Source organism: Convolutriloba macropyga, chromosome 1 (genome assembly GCF_964194025.1).
Source record: "Convolutriloba macropyga chromosome 1, txConMacr16.3, whole genome shotgun sequence".
Lineage (NCBI taxonomy): Eukaryota > Metazoa > Xenacoelomorpha > Acoela > Convolutidae > Convolutriloba > Convolutriloba macropyga.
In genome coordinates this window covers 48468154-48491651 of record NC_134468.1, presented here as the reverse complement: position 1 = coordinate 48491651, position 23498 = coordinate 48468154, and the positions used below count along the sequence as shown (strand labels likewise).

The 23498-nt window shown below is 36.3% G+C and overlaps 1 protein-coding gene across 1 annotated transcript in view; it reads right to left on the bottom strand.

Moving 5' to 3' along the window:
* The window catches only part of LOC142339802 (transport and Golgi organization protein 6 homolog), a 43031-nt gene that overhangs the window by 17637 nt on the left and 1896 nt on the right, over nt 1-23498 (bottom strand). The window contains exon 2 of the mRNA XM_075390087.1: nt 18356-19543. Coding sequence (XP_075246202.1) covers nt 18356-19543 — 1188 coding nt within the window. The remainder of the gene's footprint in view (nt 1-18355; nt 19544-23498) is intronic.

Below are 23498 nucleotides of genomic sequence, written 5' to 3'. Positions count from 1 at the left end.
CATAATGCTTTTTTTTAATTTTCGGAGTTTTTTTCGTAATTTTGGTTCCAATGGAAATCTTATCGCAATATCGTAATATTGATAATTCCCATTGGCTTATAGAAGACATTCAACGGATTGTAGAAAAATTTTTCAGGGAAAAGCTTATGGTTTGAATGGCTTCGACAATTTATTCTCGCACTTTTCTACAGAATTTTTGGGATTTGCCTGTATTTGTTGTTGTTTTCATAGTGAATGACATGTTGTAATGTCTTATTGATGACATATGAATGACAAACAGACTTGTCGTCACATCAGGACATAAATTAGCGCATTTAATGGCTTCCATTGAAAGCTGTTGAATTTTGTGGTGTTGATACTACGGCGTTTCTCAAAAATTTCGTGGTTTTGATGTATTTTTCATTGTCATACGACTTATTGTAACGAGTTATTGATGACTTATGAAAGAAAAATATCACTGCATTCCCATCGAGGTAGAACTTAGCGTTTGTATTTATTTCCGTTGAAAGCTATTGAATTTAATGGCTTTGATGATATGGGTGATGATTCTCAAAAACTTCGTGGTTTTAGTGTAATTGCTCATATTTGTTGTTTTTTCCGTCATTTTGTAAAACAAACACAATCCCATTGCTGATAAAAAAATAATTGAAAACCGAAAAGTTTTTACTGAAAAGTATATTCTCTAAAGGCTTCTCCATAATGATTTTAATGGCTTCAATAATTTGTGTTCTCGCAAATCGATTGTAATTTTTGAGATTTTCAGCATCTTTAGTTCGTTTCTATGGCTTAGTCTAACCACAGACTGTTCCCGTTGGTTTCATAATTACATTTTAGTAAATTTATTAAGAATTATTTTGTTATAAACTAATGATATTTAGATTTTTGAAATTATTTGTTTTAAAAAACGTTGATTGATTTCTGAATTTAACCTCATTTTTTCTTCTCTTTGTCGACTTGTAACCTATTCTCATTAAGTAAAACATTCATCTGCTTTATAGTTAGGCAAAACAACTCGAGGCACAGTCCTGCGGAACTTACGATCACCAGAACACCGGAGAAACAACCTGACTATCAGTTGCTAATAAAACTCAGCAAAAACTTAAACTTCTTATTCTTTCATTGAAACTTTGTCTTTATTTTCTGATATAATAATTAAAAGGATTGAAATGGAAATTCTCTTAAAACTTCCAAGTTTGACAGACTTTGTTAGAGTAGAAATTGAGGCTAACAAAACTCTAAAATACAAGGCAAACTAGTGGATATATCATGCATCCGAACCGCTCAGTAAAAGGCTGTTACTAGCTAATTTTATTTAAAAAAATATATCCGCTAAAAATCGCACTGTGAAACATCTAAATAAGTCCTTGAAAATGACAATAATTATTCCAAGTTATCTCTCAAATTTACCTCAATAACACCGTAGATTCATATTCTAAAAATCAGTGCGTAACATGGTGACAGGAGTTATTAACTGTTTTCCAGTTTAACGGACCGATATTCCGATTAACTCTTTGATAAATTTGATATTTTCTTCCTTTATTTTGTCGTTTTCTTTCTCTTTTTCTTCTTCATTACCTTAGGAGCCTCCAATCATCCAGAACCATAGCCAGCACCTCCTTCTCGACCAAAATGATAATGCAGAAAGCAGTAACAAAGGAAAGAATGGGTGGAAACTGTGTTTGTGTCTCTGTGGACTAAATGCAAAAACAATCCAAAAGTGTTTGAGTGGTCAGTAACTGGAACAAACTCAACCACAGCCACCACAACGGACAAAAACAACACAGGGTATTCGCAAACGAGGATATTGTGAGTAAATAAAAATTGTAAAATTAATTTTGGTGCTTTATTTATGTCAATTTATAAAGAACAAATTCTCCCCGCTATTAATAATTGCCGCGCTTCCCCCAATTTTGTTGAACATATTGAAGGAAACAAAATTAATTACACCCAAAGCAGCAATAAAACACAAGCTCAGATAATAAGCGCTTTCTCCTCTTCAGTTTATAAGTCCATTGTAATTTATGTGCTAGATAAAGATGATAAACGTGTCGCAATTTATTGGACAGCAAAAAGTCTAAATCAAAAAGCTCGCAAATTTGGCCTTATTCGTAACAAACTTCAATCTGATAGAGATATTAACCTTGACAACATCATTACTGATTATCAGATAACATCAGAATAAGCTAAATTACTGAAACCATCACTTAAACATTAACTAAAAGAGGGCAAAACAAAAATTTAAACAGAATAATAAAACAATTATATTTAATTTCCCCACCCAGCTCCGGAGGTTAATGAATCAAACAGTGACTTCGGTCATTATGCTGTTGCCTATCTGAGTGCAGCTTCAACAAGGCCTGTGCGGTCGTGGTCCCCACGAATTTTCCTAGACTAAGGGGCACTCTTTAGAGGTGAGACTTCGGCGGCCCATACGGCTTCAACGATATAAGTCTGACGATTCGACAGGAGCTTTAGGAATAGGCTTATAAGCAGCCCATCTTTATTATTTTCTGAACAAATGATTTAAGTAGTTTCTTTTCTGACATTCTTGTGCTATTCATTTAACTGTTTTCTTCTCTTAAAACCCCTTAATCTCTCCATTAAATTAAGTTAAGTGTGCTATTTAATACTTTAGAACGAAAATAAGACTGATAGAACGTTAAGTATATAATCTAATCGCGTAAAAAGCAAAATGGCACACGCGCAAATCAACATCACACCCTTCTCTGGATCAGAAACGGACAATTTTTAACTTTTGGCAATTACATTTAAAAGGAGATGCCTTACGATACTTTCTAACCCTACCAGAGGCTACCAGACTAATTTTTGCGGATAGTATAACAACTCTAAGAAACAGATTCACACAAGACGACTTGAGAGAGACCAGAATAATAAAGTTGGAGAACCAAAAGTTTAATCCAAAAACTGATACAGTGAAAAATTTCTTAGTAAAGTTAAGAACAGAAGAAAATAAATCATATCCAGCACCCGAAATAGTAGTAGCGCCATCAGGAGTAGGTGACCCAGAGGCTCGTAGATTTGAAAGAGAGACAGCAGCAAGAGATTCTGCCCTTCAGATGTCAGAAAAACGAAAAAACGAGCAAATAAAGCGCTTCTTCATTAAGTCTATGCCGAATTGGCTTAAGCCTAAATTGTTAGAAAGGCCAGATACTGATACAATTGATCAATTATGCACCTTAGCTAGCCAACAGATTGCAATAAGAGAGATGTGTAAGAGAGAAGAGTACTTTGATGATGGATTTAATGAAATAACGGAATCAAACACAGATAAAATGTTAAAAGCAATAACTGTTATTTCAAAAAATCAAAAAGAACTTGAGCACAAACTTGAACAGAAAGCAGCAGCTAAAAATGAGCTACCAGAACAAGGCCCAGTAAACATTTTCACATCACATTACCCACAACAAGTCTACAGACAAAGTTATAGACAAAATTTCCGCCCGCAATATCAAAATTATCAACCAAATTATCGTCAAAATCAGCCCAATTATCGTCAATTTCATCAAAACTATCGGCCCCAGCAACAGTATGCCCCCCGTGCTAATAATTACCGAGAGTTTAGACCACAATTTAATGCCCCTAGACCTTTTTATCATAATGAACAGCCACAAACTCGGAATTATTGGACTGAACCTTCAAATAGCCCCCCATTTGTTCATCCAGCTTATGTTAATAGACCAGTTTATCGGTTCCCAACAAAAAATACCCCTCAAAACCTTCTCCGACAGGGAATAGTTTATGACAGCCCAGCACAAGACCGATACGGTATGCAAAAAGCAAAAGAATTTAGTCGTGCTGGTGCACTTCAAAGTAGAAATATGAGAGGTATGAATTACCCATTTAATCAACAAAAAAACTAATAAAGCCACCCAACTTTAAAAAACAAAATAAAAACTCAGTCAATTATTATAACGAAAGCACGTCTAGTCCTAGTTTAGATAAAGTAATAGAACCAGTTCATAATAAAAGTAACAAACAGCGTAGCAAACGCCAACGTAATAATAATAAAAGTAAAGTGAATAATTCTGCGCAACCCTTAACACAAGTACCTCAACCTACACCAAAGCCAGTAACACATGTTCAGCAATTATTTAGCATTGTTCCACTTTTAGGCAGAACATTATTCTATGTTAAAGTTAAATTTAATGGAGAATTAGAAAGACGCGCACTAATTGATACAGGAGCATTTGCAAACGTGATAAGCCGCTAGTTTTACAAGGAACTTATTAACACAAATATCAATTCAATAACAGAAATAGAAAAACCTGATCTAGATAAAGTTAAAATGGCAAACAGAAATATAGTTAAAATTGACAAAGCAATTAAAGTTACATTTAAATTGGGCACACAAACATTCACAGAAGATTTCCTTGTTCTAATTGTCACAACTCCTGTAATATTAGGAAACCCATTCTTTGTTAAACATAAAGTTAGCATCTGCCCAGGACAAAGCTACATTAAATTCCCTGACCAAACCCTGCAAATGAACGAAATAAAGCCAGAAAAGCAACCCAGAAGAGTAGTAAAACGTAAAAATTCGGAGTTCATACACAGAAAAAGCAAGTCTTACAACCAAATCAACAAGCGGTATTAAAATGCAAGCTTTACGACAAACTAGAATCATTCACTGATCTTTGTGGGGTAATAATTCCGAATGAAATCTTTGAAAAAGATAGCGAAGTAATATTAACGTCTTCTTTAAGTAAAGTTGCTGAAAATAATATTCTTTACATCTACGTCCTGAACATTACTGAGCACCCAGTGACTATAAATAAAGGTGAAGAAATAGCCAAATTCTCGTTCTTAACGTCTGATCAAGCTGAAAACTTGTTAGAAGTAGATCCTCAATTAATAAATGTAGCAAAAATGAGTGAAAATTATTTAACAGAAATAAATCAACTAATTCAAGTCACAGATACGCCAAAAAGAAAGGCCCAACCAGCAAAGCCGGCCCCGGAATATGAAAAATTGTGGTTCCCAACGCCTGAAACGTGTCCTGATCCGACAAATTTGTCGCCCTTGCAGAGAGAAATATTTGAACAATTGTTAAAACTGCAAGAAATGGAGAAATTAGACCCAAAGGGTAATCATCAGGACAAAATAACCTTTTTGAGCAAATTCCCATGGGAAAAATCGGCCCTCAATGATGAGCAAAAAGCCGTAGTAGGTGAATTATTAGTTGAATTCAGTGATATCTTTGCGAAACACAGATTTGACGTTGGATATAATACAGAATTAGAAATAAAGTTAACTCCAGAAGGAAGCATACCAATTTATGAGCAAGGACCTCCAACGCCTGTCCTTCTAAGAAATGAGCTACACGTAGAACTAGCTCTAATGCATTACTACGGACTGATAACAACTTTGTCTCAATCAAGATATAGTAGTCCCCTTTTTGCACAACGAAAGAACTCAGGAAGACTTAGACTATTAATTGACTTGAGAAAAGTAAACCATTTGTTGAAAAATGATTACGTGAATACGAATTTCCCGATTTCAAACATGAGAGACGCAATAAACTACTTTGCCGGGAAAAAGTTGTTTACGAAACTTGACTGTTCTCAAGCATACCACTGTGTGCAAACGGCAGATGATGTATCAGTGCAACTGCTAGCATTTAACTTTGCTTCGAGAACTTATGCTTATAAATGTCTTGCACAAGGGTTGAACAAGTCAGTAACAGGATCTAGCTCATTTATTAGACATTACTTGGACCCATGCTTAGCCTCAGGAAATTGTACCCAGTTAATGGATGATATCGGAAATGCAGTAAAAAATTTTGAACAATTGGTACCCTCTTTGCGAGAAATATTTATCTGTATACATCAATCCGGACTGAAACTGTCGCCCGAAATAGCAGAAAGTGTGAAATAGCAACAGATACAATGAAATTCCTTGAAAATAACATCAGTGCTGAAGGAATATCACCAGAAAAAGAAAAAATAAATTTCTTGATAAATTCAAAATGCCAAAAACGACAAAACAAGTAAAACGATTAATCGGCTTCACGCAATTCTTCCGTAATTACATACCTAATCTAGGTGAGAAACTAATGTCATTTTACAAGCTCCTGAAGAAGGATGCAGTGATAGAAACTACTGAAGAACATGTAAAAGCATTAGAAGTAATAAAGAAGGATCTAATGGAAGCAACGAATGTAACATTGCGATTGCCAAAACCAGGCCTACAGTATGTAATTCTTTGTGACGCTAGTTACCAGGGCGCAGGTTTTGTACTAATGGTGGAAGACTACGTAAATGAAACATGAAAGGAAGAAAAGAAAACATACGCTCCCGTATCGTTTGGATCGCATTTGTTTAACGCCACACAGTTAAAGTTTTCAATTTACTACAAAGAGTTCCTCGCATTGTACTACGCGCTGAACTACTTCTCGCACTACATTTGGGGATCAAGTAAACAAGTAATTATACTCACTGACAACAAAAGCCTCACGCAATTCTTTCAATCAAAAGTAATACCGCCATCTCTTTGGAATTGTTTAGACAGAATACTTGCCTTTAACATAGTAATTGCTCATATTCCTGGACGCGCTAATTACGCCGCAGATTTCCTCTCCCGAATGGAGAATGACAAAACAGCAACAATTAACAGTCATTAAAATTAACAGATAGAATTCCAGTCAGAGAAATAGAAATTGACACAGAAGCACAAAATCCTAATGTTGAACTGAACGTATTATTTGATATTGACAATTTTGACGACGAAGCTAACAACGCTGAACTTGACGTCCTTAAAAAACTCGGAGTTTATGAGGATTATAAAAAGAAACAAAATAATTCACCAAACACAAATACAAGGGCTATTAAAACTTAAAAGAAAACAAGAAATAAATTCAATTGAGTACCCAAATCCATTAGATGAGTTCCCAGACCTTACAGACAACTTAATTAGCCTCAACTTAGCAGACGAGCAGCAAAAAGATGCAGACATTAGAACAGTAATGAGCTGGATGCAACAAAACAATCAACAACCAGACTTAAAGTATGCTACAACCAACTTAAAAAAGTATCACAAACATTTGAACAGATTAATTCTTGAAGGGAATGTCTTATACCGGAATTTTTATGATGATACTGGAAAAGTACTTCATAAACAATTCTGTGTACCTAAGCATTTGTGGAAAGAGACTATATACAGGCTCCATAATTCACAAACAGCAGGTCATTTAGGCATTAAAGCAACAATTCAAGAATTCAGAAAGCGATTCTATTATCCAGGTTTCACTGAACATTTTATTAGTTTCATTAAAAACTGCCTCACTTGTCTTCAACTTAACAGAGTACCAAAAAACCAAATTACACCAAAATTGCAACCAGTCAGTTCACTACAATCATATCCGGGAGATGTGCTCCAAATCGATTTAGTAGGCCCCCTAAAGTCCTCACAATATAAGTATGTTTTGAGTGGAATAGATGTCTTCACAAAGTATCTATTTGCAGTTCCATTAACGAATGGATATGCTGACACAGTAGCCCGAGAACTAGTAAAGGTGTTCTTCCAACACAGCTACATTCCTCAAACAATACTTAGTGACTTAGGAACAAATTTTACTTCAGAATTAATGTCAGAGTTAGCAAGTTTATTAGAAGTAAAGTTGAAACATGCCTCACTAGAGCACCCTCAAACTATTGGAGCAGTAGAGCGATCTCATGGACCATTAAAAAGAATATTGAAGCTCAATACTGAGGAACAATGGAAAGATTGACACAAATATGTTCCCCTGGCAACATTCATTCATAATACTTCTTATCACTCAGCGACAAATTGTTGTCCTTCAACTTTATTCCATGGCAGAGAACCTATGAAGCCCCCTGACATTAGGTTCTCCAGAAAATTAATGGATGCAGTAGCAGTAAATTCGGATTTTGTCGATGAACTGCAAGATGCAATGATGCAAAAGTTCGGAGAAAACAAAGAAAAACTGACGACTGCATACTTGAAGTAAAAAAAGTATTAACCGACTCCGGAGAAATCATTCTGTTTACCTTTGAATCCTAAGCTACTAGAGCAACCAACAGTAATAGCTTCTCAAGTTCAGAAATGGCTACCGCTGTATAAAGTGGAAAAAGTCCTTACTGACTCTAATTACATCATTCGAAAAGTAAATACGAATTACACACAATGTGTTCATCGCATCAGATTGAAACCAATTAAACCAAGTGAAAATCCTGAAGACCTCGAAGTCGTTAACTCTGTAAACTTTCAACCTGATCCATCGAGAAGACAACACATGGAACCGGAATTATTTGATAAACATATCCCGGAACTGATAAACGAACAAGAAAAGGAGATAAAACAATCCACAAAAGTGAAACAGGACCCAGTTAAAGTGACCAAAAATGTTCCCCTAGGTGGACCATTAGCAGAACCTGCAGCAGCAGCACCACTGGCCCCCCCCCCCAAGGGTAGTAGCACCAGCAGTTAGACCACGAACAGCCCCAGTCCATCTTCCAGTATTTGATTCTTCAAGTTCAGACGAAGCAATTCCTAATTTATTTGAAAATAGCAGTTCAGATGAAAATCTAGCTGACCTGAACCTAGATGCTGAACAAATAGCTAGAATACCGGTTGAGCCGTTAATTGCTGACAAAATCAGACAGCAAGAACCAGAAGTTCGTGTTCCTTTAGTATCATCCTCATCAGCTCGAAATGTTCCTACCAGCTCAACAACCTCAACCATCAATAGTACCATTAGACATTGAATCGCCTCCAGAATCACGTGAAGAACAATTTGCGTTAACTGACAGAAAATTAAGAGCCCACCCTTATCACCCTAAACGAAAACCAGAGAAAAACGCTTTCAAATCACCAGAATATCAACAGAAGAAAAATGTTCAAGGATTTAAAATAACTAGACAAATATGGTTACACGATGAAGATAGATCAAACCCTTACATCACCAACCATGTTAAAAGATCAGGCAGTCCTAGACCAAAAAACGCACGTGCTAGACTAGAACAAGAAGAAAAACGTGAAGCAATAAAAGCACCAGCACAAGCAGCAAAACAATCAAATATACAAAGTAGAGAGACAAAATTAGATCAAGTTAGAGCTAGCATAGCAAAATACTCAGGGAAAAAGCCCAGCAGTTCAGCATATAGACCAGTAACCAGATCTCAAACAAAAAACTCTTCACCAGGCTCTTCAAACCAAAACTTAAATCATTTTAGTCAAGAAATAAAAGCAACATATCTAAGTTCACCAACAGATATCTTATACTCTCCACACTCTTTTGCATACTGTATATCAGCAGACCTTGCAATGGCAAAGGTATTAGCCCGACAAGTCAAAAGCTGGTACCCAGCAGCCCCAAGTGTAATTAGACTCAGATATCCACCAGATATTGGCTCAGTTTTAATCTACTTTGACCCCATTTCCGAACGTTATATCTTCAGTTTAGTTACTAAATTTAGGTACTACCACAAAGCCACATACGAATCTGTATTAGCAAGTCTTTATGAACTGAGAGAAATAGTAATAGATGCAGGAATTTCACACTTAGGTCTTCCAAAACTCGCCAGTGGCTATGATAAATTAGATTTTAATATCATTTTTGAGCTTATATGTCAAGTCTTCGACCCTCTACCCATAACCATCTACATCCATTAGCATGTACAGACCCAGTACTGTCTAGCAGTACCCTCAATTTGCCCCAAAAGCCCAACAAGCCTGAGCAACTTAGCCCTAAAGTCCAAAAATCGCCCAACATTGGAAAAATTTCGACCTTAAATCCCAGTTATTTTGATATATCTCAAGAACTACTTGTCTGAACCTGGATCAACCTATTGTCCTGAAAAGCCCTCATCCAGTAGAAGCGATCCCAGCTATAATTAACCCGCTCTAGGTATCAAAAACTTAGCCCAAAGTTGACCTTTCCAAAAATCCTAGGTTCACCTCAGAAAAACAATCATAAAATTGTGAAAAATGCCCCGATCATTCCAAACTTTTGCGCTGCAGCATTTTTCAAGTCGAGGAACCGACATGCAAATTTTGAAGCGATTTGAACAACTTTAAAAATCGAGTGACGCTGGAGCCCCCGATTTCTGGCACTTTTCGAATCCGCTCGAATTCAATGATAACTCCTACAAAAATCCCCAATTGACCCATTTTACAGACCTAGACCATCCTACTGCTCACGCTTGACATCCCAGTTCCCAAAAATCCCGCCAAAAATTAATAAAAGTTGATTTATGACAAAAATACTGAACACTACCAAAATGTGTTAAAATTGATTAAAGTGTAGTGTAAATTATATCCCAAAAATATGCCAAAGACTGTCCCAAATGCCTCCAGCAGCTACTCCCAGCTGCCACCTACATGGTACAACCTCAAACAACCATTAAAACCCAATATTTCCAAGTATATGTTGAAAAATGACGAAAAAACGAAAATTGCGCTTCTGCTTCAATCCACCGCTTCAAAAAATTTGTCATTTTATTTCCTACCTGACCCGATTAAAGCCACCTATACCCCCACAACCCTGGTGCAACCCCCCACTAGCCTCGTAGTACCATAAAAACCAGTCCCAGCTCACCCCAGTATCAACCATGAAGACTTAAACCCAAATAAGCTCCGAAATTGCCACAATTTTGTCAGAAAAAAATCAATTATTTCCCACTATAGTCAAAATTATTAACTTCTGACAGCAATTAACTATACCATCGGCACTCCCACATCTATGGCTCTCAGAATATGCACTCCCAACCCCCTAGTGCCAATACAAGCTGAGAAAAGACTGCCAAAGTAGCGAAAATCACAAAAAATTGAGTGTAATTTCCAAAAAAGGTGATCAGAAATGCATCTTAATACCTGAATATATCCAATTTTATTGTTAATTCAGTTAGCCTTACTCATGAGCAGTCCAACCATAGCAACCATTCTGAACAAGTTTTTCATAGCCTCATAGCCAATAACCTGTCCACTATCTGAGCCTTTTCAAAAAACCCAGGTTCACTGAAGCAAAAACGTTGTAACTCGTGAGAACATAGTTAAAACGGCCCAAAATTTTTGCGCTGCAGGGTTTTTTGAGCCGATAAAGCGATTCACCAATTTTGAGCTCAATCGAAGCATTTTAAAAATTGAGTGACGCTGGGGCCCTCAATTTTGGAGACTTTTTGAAAATTTACGAACAAGTTCATAAAATCCAAAATATTGATAGAAAACCCGATATTATTAGCTTAAAACACCCGTATGCTCAAGCTCTACACGCCCATATCAAATTTTGAAAATTGTTAAGTAAAATGTTGAAATAATAGCAAAAAACTGAAGCCTACCAAACTCTTCTCAAATTCGTCAAAATAGAGCCAGATTTAGACCAGAAAAATAGTACCAAATAGCCGACTTATGAGCCCATATCAAATATTCAGTCTCTCTATTAGTTGTCCAAGCCCAATAAACCCATACAATTGCACAGAAATTTTATAAATGTTGAAAAAAGTGAAAAAAAAATCAAAAACTGCACATATTTGATCAAACTTAGCCCAAAATTATAAAGTGAAAAACTCCACATAATAAAGTCAAATCATGCACCAAACTGCACCAATAGCTGCCACTAACATAGTATTCACTATTATGACCCACAATTCCTGTCAAAAAGCAAATACCTTCAATCTATGTCAACTTATTCATCAAACATGATGCTTCACAAGTAAAAATCTAGCAAATTTCACAGAAAAACTGGCACCAAACACAAGTTAATCAACTTCAAAGCTACCAAAATGCTACCTCTGATAGCCACAGATATCAGTACTAACATTTAGCACCTGATTTAGGCCACTAGAGAATCACCAGACTGACACATGTCTCGAAGAAACTCAATTAGTGGAAAAATCATATCTGAAAATTAGCATTTTGGACGTAAAAATCAATGTTCTGACCCGATAAATAGCTTCAAACCCTATAATTCAGTAATATACATTAGTACCAAGCATAGACAGTACCATTTTAACCATTCAATGCTGATAATGTATGAACAGTGATGACTTATTCAGCCCGAAATTTCATGATTCAAAAATAGCCAGGTTCAGATTACGAAATCAGTCATAACTTTGCGAAAAATGCTCAAATTGCGCCAAATTTTTCGCTGCAGCGTTTTTTGAGCCACAGAAGCGACTTGCCAATTTTGAGCCCGATTGGAGCAATTAAAAATTTGAGTGACGCTGGAGCCCTCAAATTTTCGCATTTTTCGTTTTCTCAAACATGAATAAAAAAGTTGACCAAAAAGTGCCCAAAAACCTGAATTTTTAGCATAGTTGTTCCCCAGCGATGCCTACCGAGTGGGCCAAGCCAAAAATTTTGCCCAAAATTCAATAAAAATTGAAAAATTCACATATATGCAACACCAGTCTTGATGTGGAAAAATGACATAAATTACGAAAAAATTACATGTGAAAATTAGTACCAAATACTCTTCTAAACCAGTTCAAAGTACACACAAATGCTGCTAACAACCAGGACCAGTACCAAGAACCATTAGAACCAGTTTATAACCAGTATTTCACAAGTAAAGTAAAGCTAATGCTCAAAAATCAAAAATGTCGTTAGGTCACCAATTTTGCACTTTCATAAATATATCATTATAAAGTCACACACCGCAATTAAAATGTTACCACACGCTCACACACACTACAGCTTTTAGGCCCAGCAGAAAAACCAGCCATCAAAAATACAATCGATAGATAATAAGTAAAAACTCGCCAATAAATGCAACTACACTACACGATAATCAAAACAATCGAACTGAAACTAGTTAATTTCCATCAGCGCACCCTTATCACTCAGCAAATTCAGGCACTAACTGATAACACACGCAAACAACTCTGAAAAGCCATAACAATCAGTCACTACTACCACTGACATCAAATTATTAGCTAAATACTCACTATCTGTCCCATTTTCCCCTATTTACTCCCTGAAAAACTCGAAAAAACATGTAAAGACTGCAAAATTCGACCCCCCCAACCACCATCCCCATCATCACACACCCATCAGTCAACCAAATAACCACACTTCAACATGTTTAAACACCATATTTAGTAGTAATATCAATAAACAAACACATCAACACACATGACCCAAAAGTACAAGAGTACACCTGAAACAAATAAATATCACATAAATAAGTGCCATATTGAGAAAACTAGAACTAGAAGCCTGAGTACAGTAAATAAAAATGAGAAAATAAACACAGGAAGGCCAACCAGAAACCAGTTGAACACCCAACACCCAGAAGAGCCACATCAGCAGAAAATTGTCCTGAAACATAGTTGTTATTATTGAAACACGAAAATGTTACTTACAATTCTATTGAATCTCGTACTTTTCGGCCCCACTTTTGAGACGCCGATCAATTCAGAAGAAGCGTTGGCCCAAGGAATAATCTTCCACGAGGAAGGAAAGATGCTTATTACTGAGAAGTTTATCAATGCAGATTTTCTAGTACCGTTTCCGCGGTATAACTTTACAGTACGACAACAGGTAGAGACCCTACTTCTTGAACTCTCAAAGAAATGGATAACACAATCAGAGTTCTGCAACATGACGCACAGTACTACGTACCGAAACCAGACAGAAGTCTTCAATGTTGACTGGCTTTACTCGAAGATCCTCAACGAAACAATCGAAGCCGAAAATGAAGTCTTTAAACTACGCAATGATACTGAAAAACTCCTCACCAGAGTCGAAGAGGACCCCCGAAACAGACAGAAAAGAGCCGCCTCGCTTGTTATAGCAGCCGCAGTCGCTGGAATTGGACTCTTTGGTCCAGGAATAGCAATGAGCAGCGGAGGATGCGGTGGAATCACAAGAATTTTCGGCTCATGCCAACGAACGTCTCAAAACGCTGAAAATATCGATCGATTAGCAAACAGTTTTAATAGCCTCAACGACTATGTCATGGAAATCGGCGCACAAACAGATGAGAAATTCTTTCTAGTTGCTGACGAACTTGCAAAGGTTTATAAAGTTCAAAACGAAATGCAAGAAAACCAGAACAGAAACTGGAAACTAGTTGAGGAACAATTCGCAATTGTAGACCACAATCTGAACGCAATAGCAACATGCATGAAAATTCAAGCAACACAACAACAATTGAACTTTAACTTTGACACAGCAGCATCATTACTCCTTACTCTTTATGCAGATATTAAAAGTTATCGAGCGGCCTTATATTCTTTTCGAATTAATGTTATAAATGCTATTCCTACTTTACTCGATAAACGTCTTCCAATCTCTTCAGTACCGCGAAAATCTTTGATAAAGTTCCTGGATGCAGTCCATGATAGCCAAAAGAACGCCCCAAATCGTCTAAGTTTGGCAATATCCATGACTGACATACTTTCGTACTACGATGCGAAATTAGTACAAGAGATTTCGACAGTTAAAGACGGACTTTACTGACATTAGCCATTCCCCTAGCCTCTAGCCAGACAGTGTTTGAAGTTTATCGTGCAAATGTAATCCCTATGCCCCAGAAGGACTCTGTAGACGCCTTACAATGGGTGATCGAGGGAGAGTACTTAGCAATCTCAGAAGGACAGATGGAAACTACAGTACTGACGAGAACTCAGTATGACAACTGTCTTGGATCGCCGCGATACCGAATCTGTCATGAGACAGTGGAAACCCACCTTGGATTCTCCTCGTTATTAGCAACCCTCAAGTTTCATCATGCAATTACAGCATTGAAAATATGTGACACAGAGAAGGTTGTGTTACCTAACCCAGAACGAGCACAGAATCTTGGATACGGAATTTGGCTCTTAACATCAGCTTCAAGTGATTTTACCCTTAGTGAGATTGGTACGGACGAGAATGGCCGACACACCAACATTCCTCATAAAGGTTGTAACATCTGTTTAATCACATTAAAATGTGGACATACAATGTTCAGTGACCACATTAAAATTCGAGCTGATTTACAAAGTTGTCAGTATCTTCCAGCGAAGAGAATCAATGTAAAACCGCCAGATCCACTTGCACATTTAATTGACTCAGCTCCGAACATAAACGAACTTCCGAAGTATGAATCAAGCACTGAAGCAAATCTAGATTTATTGAAGAAAGTTAAAACAGAATTCATTTTCTCCAATCGAAAGTTATCAACAGAATCAGTTGATGATATAGCGAAGCCCATTACCATTGAAATGAAATCATATAAACCAGCACTAATTGACAATTTGAATCTTACGTTCCGATCAAACTTTCTCTTTCGCTAACAATCATTGTCTTTATCGGAAATCTAGCCTTACGTATTCTCTTCATGTACTTATACCATAAAGTAGCCTTTGTACGACGAATGGTGCCAAATTTCATGAAGCTTAACGGAACCAATGTACCGCTAAACCCAGTAGTTTCCGTACCAAAACATCTGAAAGAAGACGTTGTTACAACTCTAGCCAAACAACTAAACCAACCGCCAACAGTCAACTCTCCAGAAGAACTTGGAACCCTCAAATGACAACGACGAAATTCCATGCCTGCAACTTCTACCATGTCACTCAACTCCATGGACCGATTCAACACAGGCAATGAACTAGAAAACCAAGCTCAAACCTGAGAGGAAAGTATACTTTGAGCTCTTGAAAGTCTTATATAGTTCAACAAGTATTAATCTTTTGACCGATTAAGTGTCCCTTCACTCATTAAGTTCTAACCATCAGTGCTTTAAATAATCAAATTAGTGCTTCATTCCCCAAAATTTACCAGTGCTTTAAACCATTTATTCAGCCAGTTCAAATGTGTTACCCTATTCAAAGTTTAGAGCCATTATTCAGTGAAATAACCATAATTATTTCCAGTGCTAATTCCCGTTATTCTCTTAACCTTAACTTTAAATTATGTTCCCACTCTTTATTCTGAAATAGCGCATCTTCAACATCCTTAATGTTCCTTCAAAGCTTTTAATCTTGTCTTAACCCTCTTTATTTTCACCTTTATCTCAATTTGTCTTAGCTTAAACTTCATTTCTCTTAACTTCCTTAATTGATTTTAACTTAAAAGCTTTTGTTCAAAAACTCTTTTCAGAGAAAACATAAATTGGGTGGCTCCAACAAAAATATGTTTATAACCTCATACTCGTGCAGATTATATGTTTTATAGAAAAATTTTAAAACCCAGTTCTTTCCCTAAAATTTTCATGGAAAATTTTCATAAAGCACGGTAGTGTCACGCCCCTATTTCGTTCCTCATAGTTACGTGATGATATTCCTTAAAATATCCATAATTAAGTGCTTTATATTAATTAATATTCATTTAGTTTCAAGGCCATATATAGCCAGTATTTCCATCTAGGCCTGTAACCCCAAATTTGTTTATGTTTATGAGAAACAACCACAGATTGACAGTTTTACTAGCAAACATATCAAGTGCCTAAAAGCCTCAATATTTACTTTTTTGAGTTTCTTGAAGATAAATTCGCATAAATAGTAAATAACTTCATGAGAGATTATGTACTTGGTGAAGTAATTATTCTGATAAAGTAGGTGCTAATACGGAACTTGTATATGTACTTAACAAACATTAAGAGACGTACAAAAGCCGGAAATTGCCCAACTTGTAGGTCAGTAAATATTTGCGAAGGGCCAATACAACTCGAGGCACAGTCCTGCGGAACTTAGGATCACCAGAACACCGGAGAAACAACCTGACTATCAGTTGCTAATAAAACTCAGCAAAAACTTAAACTTCTTATTCTTTCATTGAAACTTTATCTTTATTTTCTGATATAATTAAAAGGATTGAACTGGAAATTCTCTTAAAACTTCCAAGTTTGACAGACTTTGTTAGAGTAGAAATTGAGGCTAACAAAACTCTAAAATACAAGGCAAACTAGAGGATATATCATGCATCCGAACCGCTCAGTAAAAGGCTGTTACTAGCTAATTTTATTAAAAATATATCCGCTAAAAATCTTACTGTGAAACATCTAAATAAGTCCTTGAAAATGACAATAATTATTCCAAGTTATCTCTCAAATTTACCTCAATAACACCGTAGATTCATATTCTAAAAATCAGTGCGTAACATTAGGTTTTTAACGATTTTTTAAAACTCAAACATCTATTTTCAGTGCGTAACATTAGGTTTTTAACGATTTTTTAAAACTCAAACATCTATTTTTGTTATCTCTTCATTTGGTTGACAATTAAGTCAAAAATGTAGATCAGCTCGGGTCAAAGCATCAAGCGCGAACGCACATAAACGAGCCTCCTAGTATCGAACTTTTATAGTTAGAACTTGACCAGCACTCTAATTTCCCAAATTTTAATCGAGTGCATTTTAAATTCTCATCAAAACGCTTCAAATTTTCTTTTATGTCTGGGTGCTCAGCACTTTTATTACAGCTTCAAACACTTACAACCTTGAACAATTGATAAATTTTGTTTACGGTTGGTTAAAAATAATAACGCAATAGAAAAAGTAGCAAAATTTCGAGGACCGTAAATAGTAAATAAATTAAGTTTAGCAAGCTAATAAGAGCTTTTTACATTTTGCGCCTGTTCTAGAGATGAAACTTGCTGAAACATAACTACTAAGATTAGAAATTAACGGTTGAATAGAACATCACTATAGATCCCAAGTCGAAAGAATACGCTTCAAGATATTCCAAATGGTATCATTCTTTTTCGCTATACGATGTGTACAGTTATTGAAACATAACCGACTAACGTCGGGCGAATTGCTCTCAAACGACCGGCGAGCGGTTGGCTTCGTCAGTAGCTAGCCACGTGGGGGCACCCGGGGCTGATTGGGGGACACTGGGTTGGGGGGGGGGACAGCGCGGCGGGGGTTGGCGGCAATAGTGGGGGTGGGGGTCAACAGGGGGGGGGGGGGGGGGGGTTGTCAACCTCTAAGAACCGCCCTTCACACCATAAGTACAAGTATAAGTCTCCAAAACAGTTTGAGCTGAAACAGAGCTGAAAGGCTCTAAGAGCACTTAATGCACGCTGGGCGCTACCTGTTTATCCCGTTTTTGAGGACGAAAAATCAAAAGCGTCAGACGCAAAATCGGTCAAGCGAAAAATCGTATAAGACCGACAGGACTAATATAATTGTTGCAAACTTCGGTTGAGAGCAATTAAAAAGATCAATAGAAAATGCCCGAATCTTAAATATCACCACCATATCTCTTTGAAATGGTGACAAAGTGTATGTTTAAACAGTCATAATGGTAAAAACAGTCCAAACCAGGATTGCCATTGAGTACTTTCTTGTGTGCAAACAGAAAATAGTGGGTGAAATCCCGTTTCAACGAAGCTTGGTAATATCCCGGACTTAAATTGATCTCATAACATTCCATAGTTAGCATGCTTACCTGTGAGAGTATTGCCTTTGGAGAATTCAAACTGAATCCAAACACCTGAGCTGCAGATCATGTGGAGCCAGTCGTTTAGAACAATCAGAGCCATCGTGCAGGCACAAATCATATCGGATACAATTTTCATAGCCCTCTTGCACAATGGCTGTTTCACGTTACTGGAGTAGAACTGCCAAACAAATTGAAAGAGTACAGCAAACGCAGAACTCTTGATAAGGGAATCGATAACTTCAATTTTGAACGAACTGTTATCACTTCGCACCGGAGTTGATAACAGCAGATCAAACCAATTCACTATCTGGTGCGTTCTTTCGCTCGTTATCGTTTCAGCTACTTTGACTTCAGTTTGTGTTGTTAATTCTTCGTCATTAAATTTCGATAACACGAACGACTCCCAGAAACTTTTGTGTTTATGATATAGCTTGTAAATTGCAGTAACTGAAAACTTTTTGTAGTTTTCTAGCGCCTGTTCAGAGTTCAAGGAAGTGACTTTTGAGCAACACTGGCAAAATATTGCCCAAATCTGAGGAACAACTAAATTGAGATAATCGTCTTTCACTTTGTGCTTCGGGACTGTGAGAACTATATCTGCAACCGCATCAATACGTGTTAACGCCATAACATCCACGGCTTTGAAGTCATTATTATCTGTGAGGACAGTGTCTAGCAACGACAAAACTCCCGTCTTCGAATCTGACCACAATGTATCGGATATCACTCTTCCACAGGCGTTGCGTAACCAAACCGGAGCATTAGGAAGTTTTACTCTTTGGATTTTGGAGTCTGGGACAGATGATACGTTGAACCCCTCAGAGAGTTCCCCTTTACCTTTGTGACAACCTTGCAATACAAACAGTTCGGAAAGTAGCACCGGTTTGAAAGAGTTTTTCATTAACTTGTCCAATTCGGTACAGAAGAATAGTCGATCGTATGCTTGCTGATCAGTGGTCAACAATTTGCGACACAAAGGAGAAAAGACAAGTTGCATGACACCAGCAAGGAACTCCGGCAGAAATTTATTGAAGAGAAAGTAGCCACAAGAATCAGACCAAATTAACGTTGACAGACATTTGAGGTTGAACTCGAGGTGTTTCACACTCTGAATCGGAGATGAAGAAATATTTTTGAGTGATGAGGAGACTTCTGATGCCAATTTGCATCTGGATGACATTGGAATACCCACTCCTGCAATAAAGCTGTTCTCATTATCTTACCCATTGCAAGACACGCTTTAGCAGTGGACAACGCGCAAGTCAAAACTCGAGTACGAAATGTAAAATTTGTATCAATCAATAATTGTGTTCTTTACATTTCCAAGAGACCATACATAGACTATCGTGCAAATCTCTAAATCGAATTGATTTCTATTCTTTATCCGTTGACAACGAAACACTCCTCACTGTCTTCCAACTCAAAACAATTTCATAACGTTCATAGATTGCACTTTTGTTCCATGTACCTTGGAATGACGGATACTTTCTGTTCTGAAGCCTCCATTTCTGATTAAGATATTTCCCGCAGAAAGCTGCTAGTAATGCAGTATATACACTACTATAAGTGGGCGTAAATTTTATCTTGTTTCAGCACGCTACACCTTTACTAAGAGATCCAAATGATATATTTATCGCTTATTATTGACCAATGATTTATATTGCAAAATAAAATCAATTTCAATGAACTTATGATATCAATTTTTTGAAAGCATTCATCAAATCAATAGTTTCACAAAGCATTATTTGCCTTCGTTTCAAATACAAGAAAGTTTCAAATACAAGATTTCAACAAGTTCAAGCTTCTGATTCCTATACCTTTCTGTAATTTTTTTCATTAGATCCATACTTACATCGATTATGTAAAGCAAAAGCTATCCAGACAATTTGGTGTTATTTCAAAGCATAGACATTATGTTCCCAAATATCAAACGATTAAATATTATTTCAGAAATATTAAGCATATCATTCAATATGTATTCGTGGTAGTGGTTGCGGCAGGTACAAATCACCGCTGTCAACACTAAAAAATATTATAGAAAATCTTTAAATTTATTCATTTCAGAAAAAAGTAAGCTAACTACAACGATTTATTGTTAAAATACTCCAAGTGTTACGAATACACAGGCTTCATTTGTTACCCGAGCTTTTGCAATTTGAGCTCCAGACCAAAAACAAGCCTCACAGTGAGGAGTTCTGCGACAATTGTTCAATTTTGACTCAAACAATTATAATACAAGATAGACTGATTGCAAATTGCTTGCTGAACCTAGATTCAAGAAGAAAGTTAAACCTTTTTCAGTGAAATACAGAGCTAAAGAGTTGTATAATGTTTAAGAGGAAATGGAATAATTAGGAAAGATCTTGATTCGACTACATTAAAAGAAATTTCAAAATTATATCATAATTTGAAGAGCTAGTATTTAATCCAAAAGAATGAACACGTGTAGTATTTTTTTAAACTGTAAAACTCTCTGACTTAAACAGGGGCGACTGAAAAGTAGACCTCTTTTGATCAAGTCTCCTGTTAATCAGGTACATATTTTGTAATTCTTGATCAAAAAGAAATTATTGGTGTCAACAGCTTTCATCAGTAGCAACTAAAGAACAATTTAGTGGTTTTCAAAAAGCTTTTCTATAGCTTGATTCAGTTCCCTTTTGCCTGGGTTTTTTCGAAGTAATCAAAATTTTGAAATTATTGGAAAAACGAAAAAATAAACGTGTATCCCTTAAAGATAATGACTAACATCAGATAAATAGTTCTCGAACAACTAATGGGAGCGAGTTTCTCTTCTATCCCTATTCAGGCGGGGGAAGGGCGTAAGAAGTGGCTTTACTCAGTGAGCCGTTAGCAAAATTTGTAGAGAAAAAATGAAACTAACTTTGGCGCACAATTAAACTGACTTCTAGAAAGAAATTGCCATGAAGGGAAAAAAGTCAGGAGAAATAAAAGTCATTCATAAAGTCAGGAGGATCAAGCAAAACTTTTTCATAAGAAACACACAACAGACATAACCGGTAGCCATGAAACGACTCAAAGTGGGACTACTGTTATGGGATCAAAACATCGGTCGGACGTCTGAGCAATTGCTTTCAAACAATTGTGCGGCTCGTTTCTAGTTAAGCCTGCGAAAGTCAGGGCAGGCTGTGAGTGAACAATGAGTCCCCTAAGGGGCTCCAAATAACTTTGTTAAGTTATTAGAGATTTTTGTAAACCAATGACGATTTTTGAAAAGAAATGAACCCAATTTGCGCATTTTTTTTTCATTTAAGTTACAGTAGTAAGCTATCGCCACTTGAGTAATTGCTAAAAATTGTGACAGAGTAATTTATGTCAAGCAAACTAAAAAGTCAAACAATCAAAAACCGTTAACACTCGACTACAATAATGGCTTCAAACTTCCTTTGAGAGCACTTAATTACTGTGTTCGGACACATAAAACAACTACCTCAATGTTCTGCTTAGTTATCGTTTCTTTGATCAACGGTTTAAAGGACACTATATTTTGCAAATTGTTTCAAAGGCAAATTAGATATCAATCTCTAGCATGCTGTAGCAAAAAGTTTTGCTTTCATGGCTCCAAACCTGCGTACAAAACACTTATTAAAGAGTTCAGAAGGTTAGTTTCCAAATTCATCTATTTTTAAACTTGGTTTTTTTATTCTAAGCTTGACTATCTTAATTGATCAGTAATTTTGTCATGCATTGTGGTTGCTTTCTTGTCATGATTGACAAGGTCATTTCGAAACAGTTGACCAATTTTTTTGGGTTGCCAAAATAAATACCGAAAAAATTAAACCTTTGTACGTTTCGATTATTTATTCTTCAGGAGACTGTTGTATGAGTTTTAATATCACTACTCAAAGGCGTTCCAAAACCAGAATAATGTTTTACTGCTAGGTTTAGTGGTACCTTGAAAAACAATGCTTCCTCTTTTTTTCATTTTGAATCACTTTCATCCAGATAAACTGAATGAGACACTTGAGAACGGGCCATCGGCCCAATAGTGCTCTTCCACAGTCAAATATGTGATTGTATTTGTACAGGTAATTGTGAAGCTACTCAATGACTGATGGAAACAATTTATTATTATTATTAGGAGTGAAACTAATTGTACTTTCATGAATTTGAAATGAGTCGAAAACTCGGACAAACGCTGTAAAGCAGACCTAATAAAATGTCAATTGGGAAACTTCGAGGTCAGAGCATAGAAAACAAACTATTTTTGTCTTATCTGATAGGATTGTCAATTTCATTCTCTCTAATTGCGTGAGCTCCGTCAGATTGGAATGACAAACTGTTTTTGTTCCGACCCCTCCTAAGGGGGGAAGAACTATATACTCACATGGGTTTTTTTGTTCAGATAATTTTCGCCGATCGATATATTCATCGTAGAGAGTTGAGACTCGTATCATTAGAAAGCTCGTCCAGCGTAGACTATGGAATTGAAAAGATTTTTTTATTTTCGTTTTGTACAGGGAGTTATCGAGGTCTAAAATTCTGAGAAAAGTAGAGTGAATTCCGTTGTTTTTATTCATATTTTCCGGAATTTTTGCCTAAATTTTCGTCGATTTTGCTAATATTTGTTAAAATTTTTAAGAAGAGTGTTGTTGATTTTATTTTGGGCTCAAGTTTTCAAAAATCAGCCTTTTTCATTAAGAGCACAAACTAAGCTACTTTAGTCCACTTTGATTAATATGGCTGGAAGTACACCCCCAAAAAGCACTAATACAATCTTCACAGACTCAAAAGGGAGCTATTCCTGCTTCAATTTCTGTTGAGAGTGCTCGGTAATTAAAACTTCGCCGGTTTTTGCTAACTTTACTTGTTGATTATCAGAAACGCAATATTATTTTTGAGTTTTTAACTAACAAATTATCTATATCTATAATATTCGAAAAACTAAGTTTTGGACCAATCTAGTTTTGGACCAATCTTGGAATGTTACAATCAAAAAAGGATTCGGATTGTAATCAGTCGGTCTTTTTTTAAAAAAAACTGTTCTTTTTTATATTAATTAAAGAACAGAACATATCAAATCAAAGCTCAGGAGTGATAGGTCCAATTGGCCTCCTAAGCAGCTTCAAGTTAAAGCAATTAGTTTTTTCACTTGAAAGCTTACGGTCGTTTTGACTTTATAATTGATTTT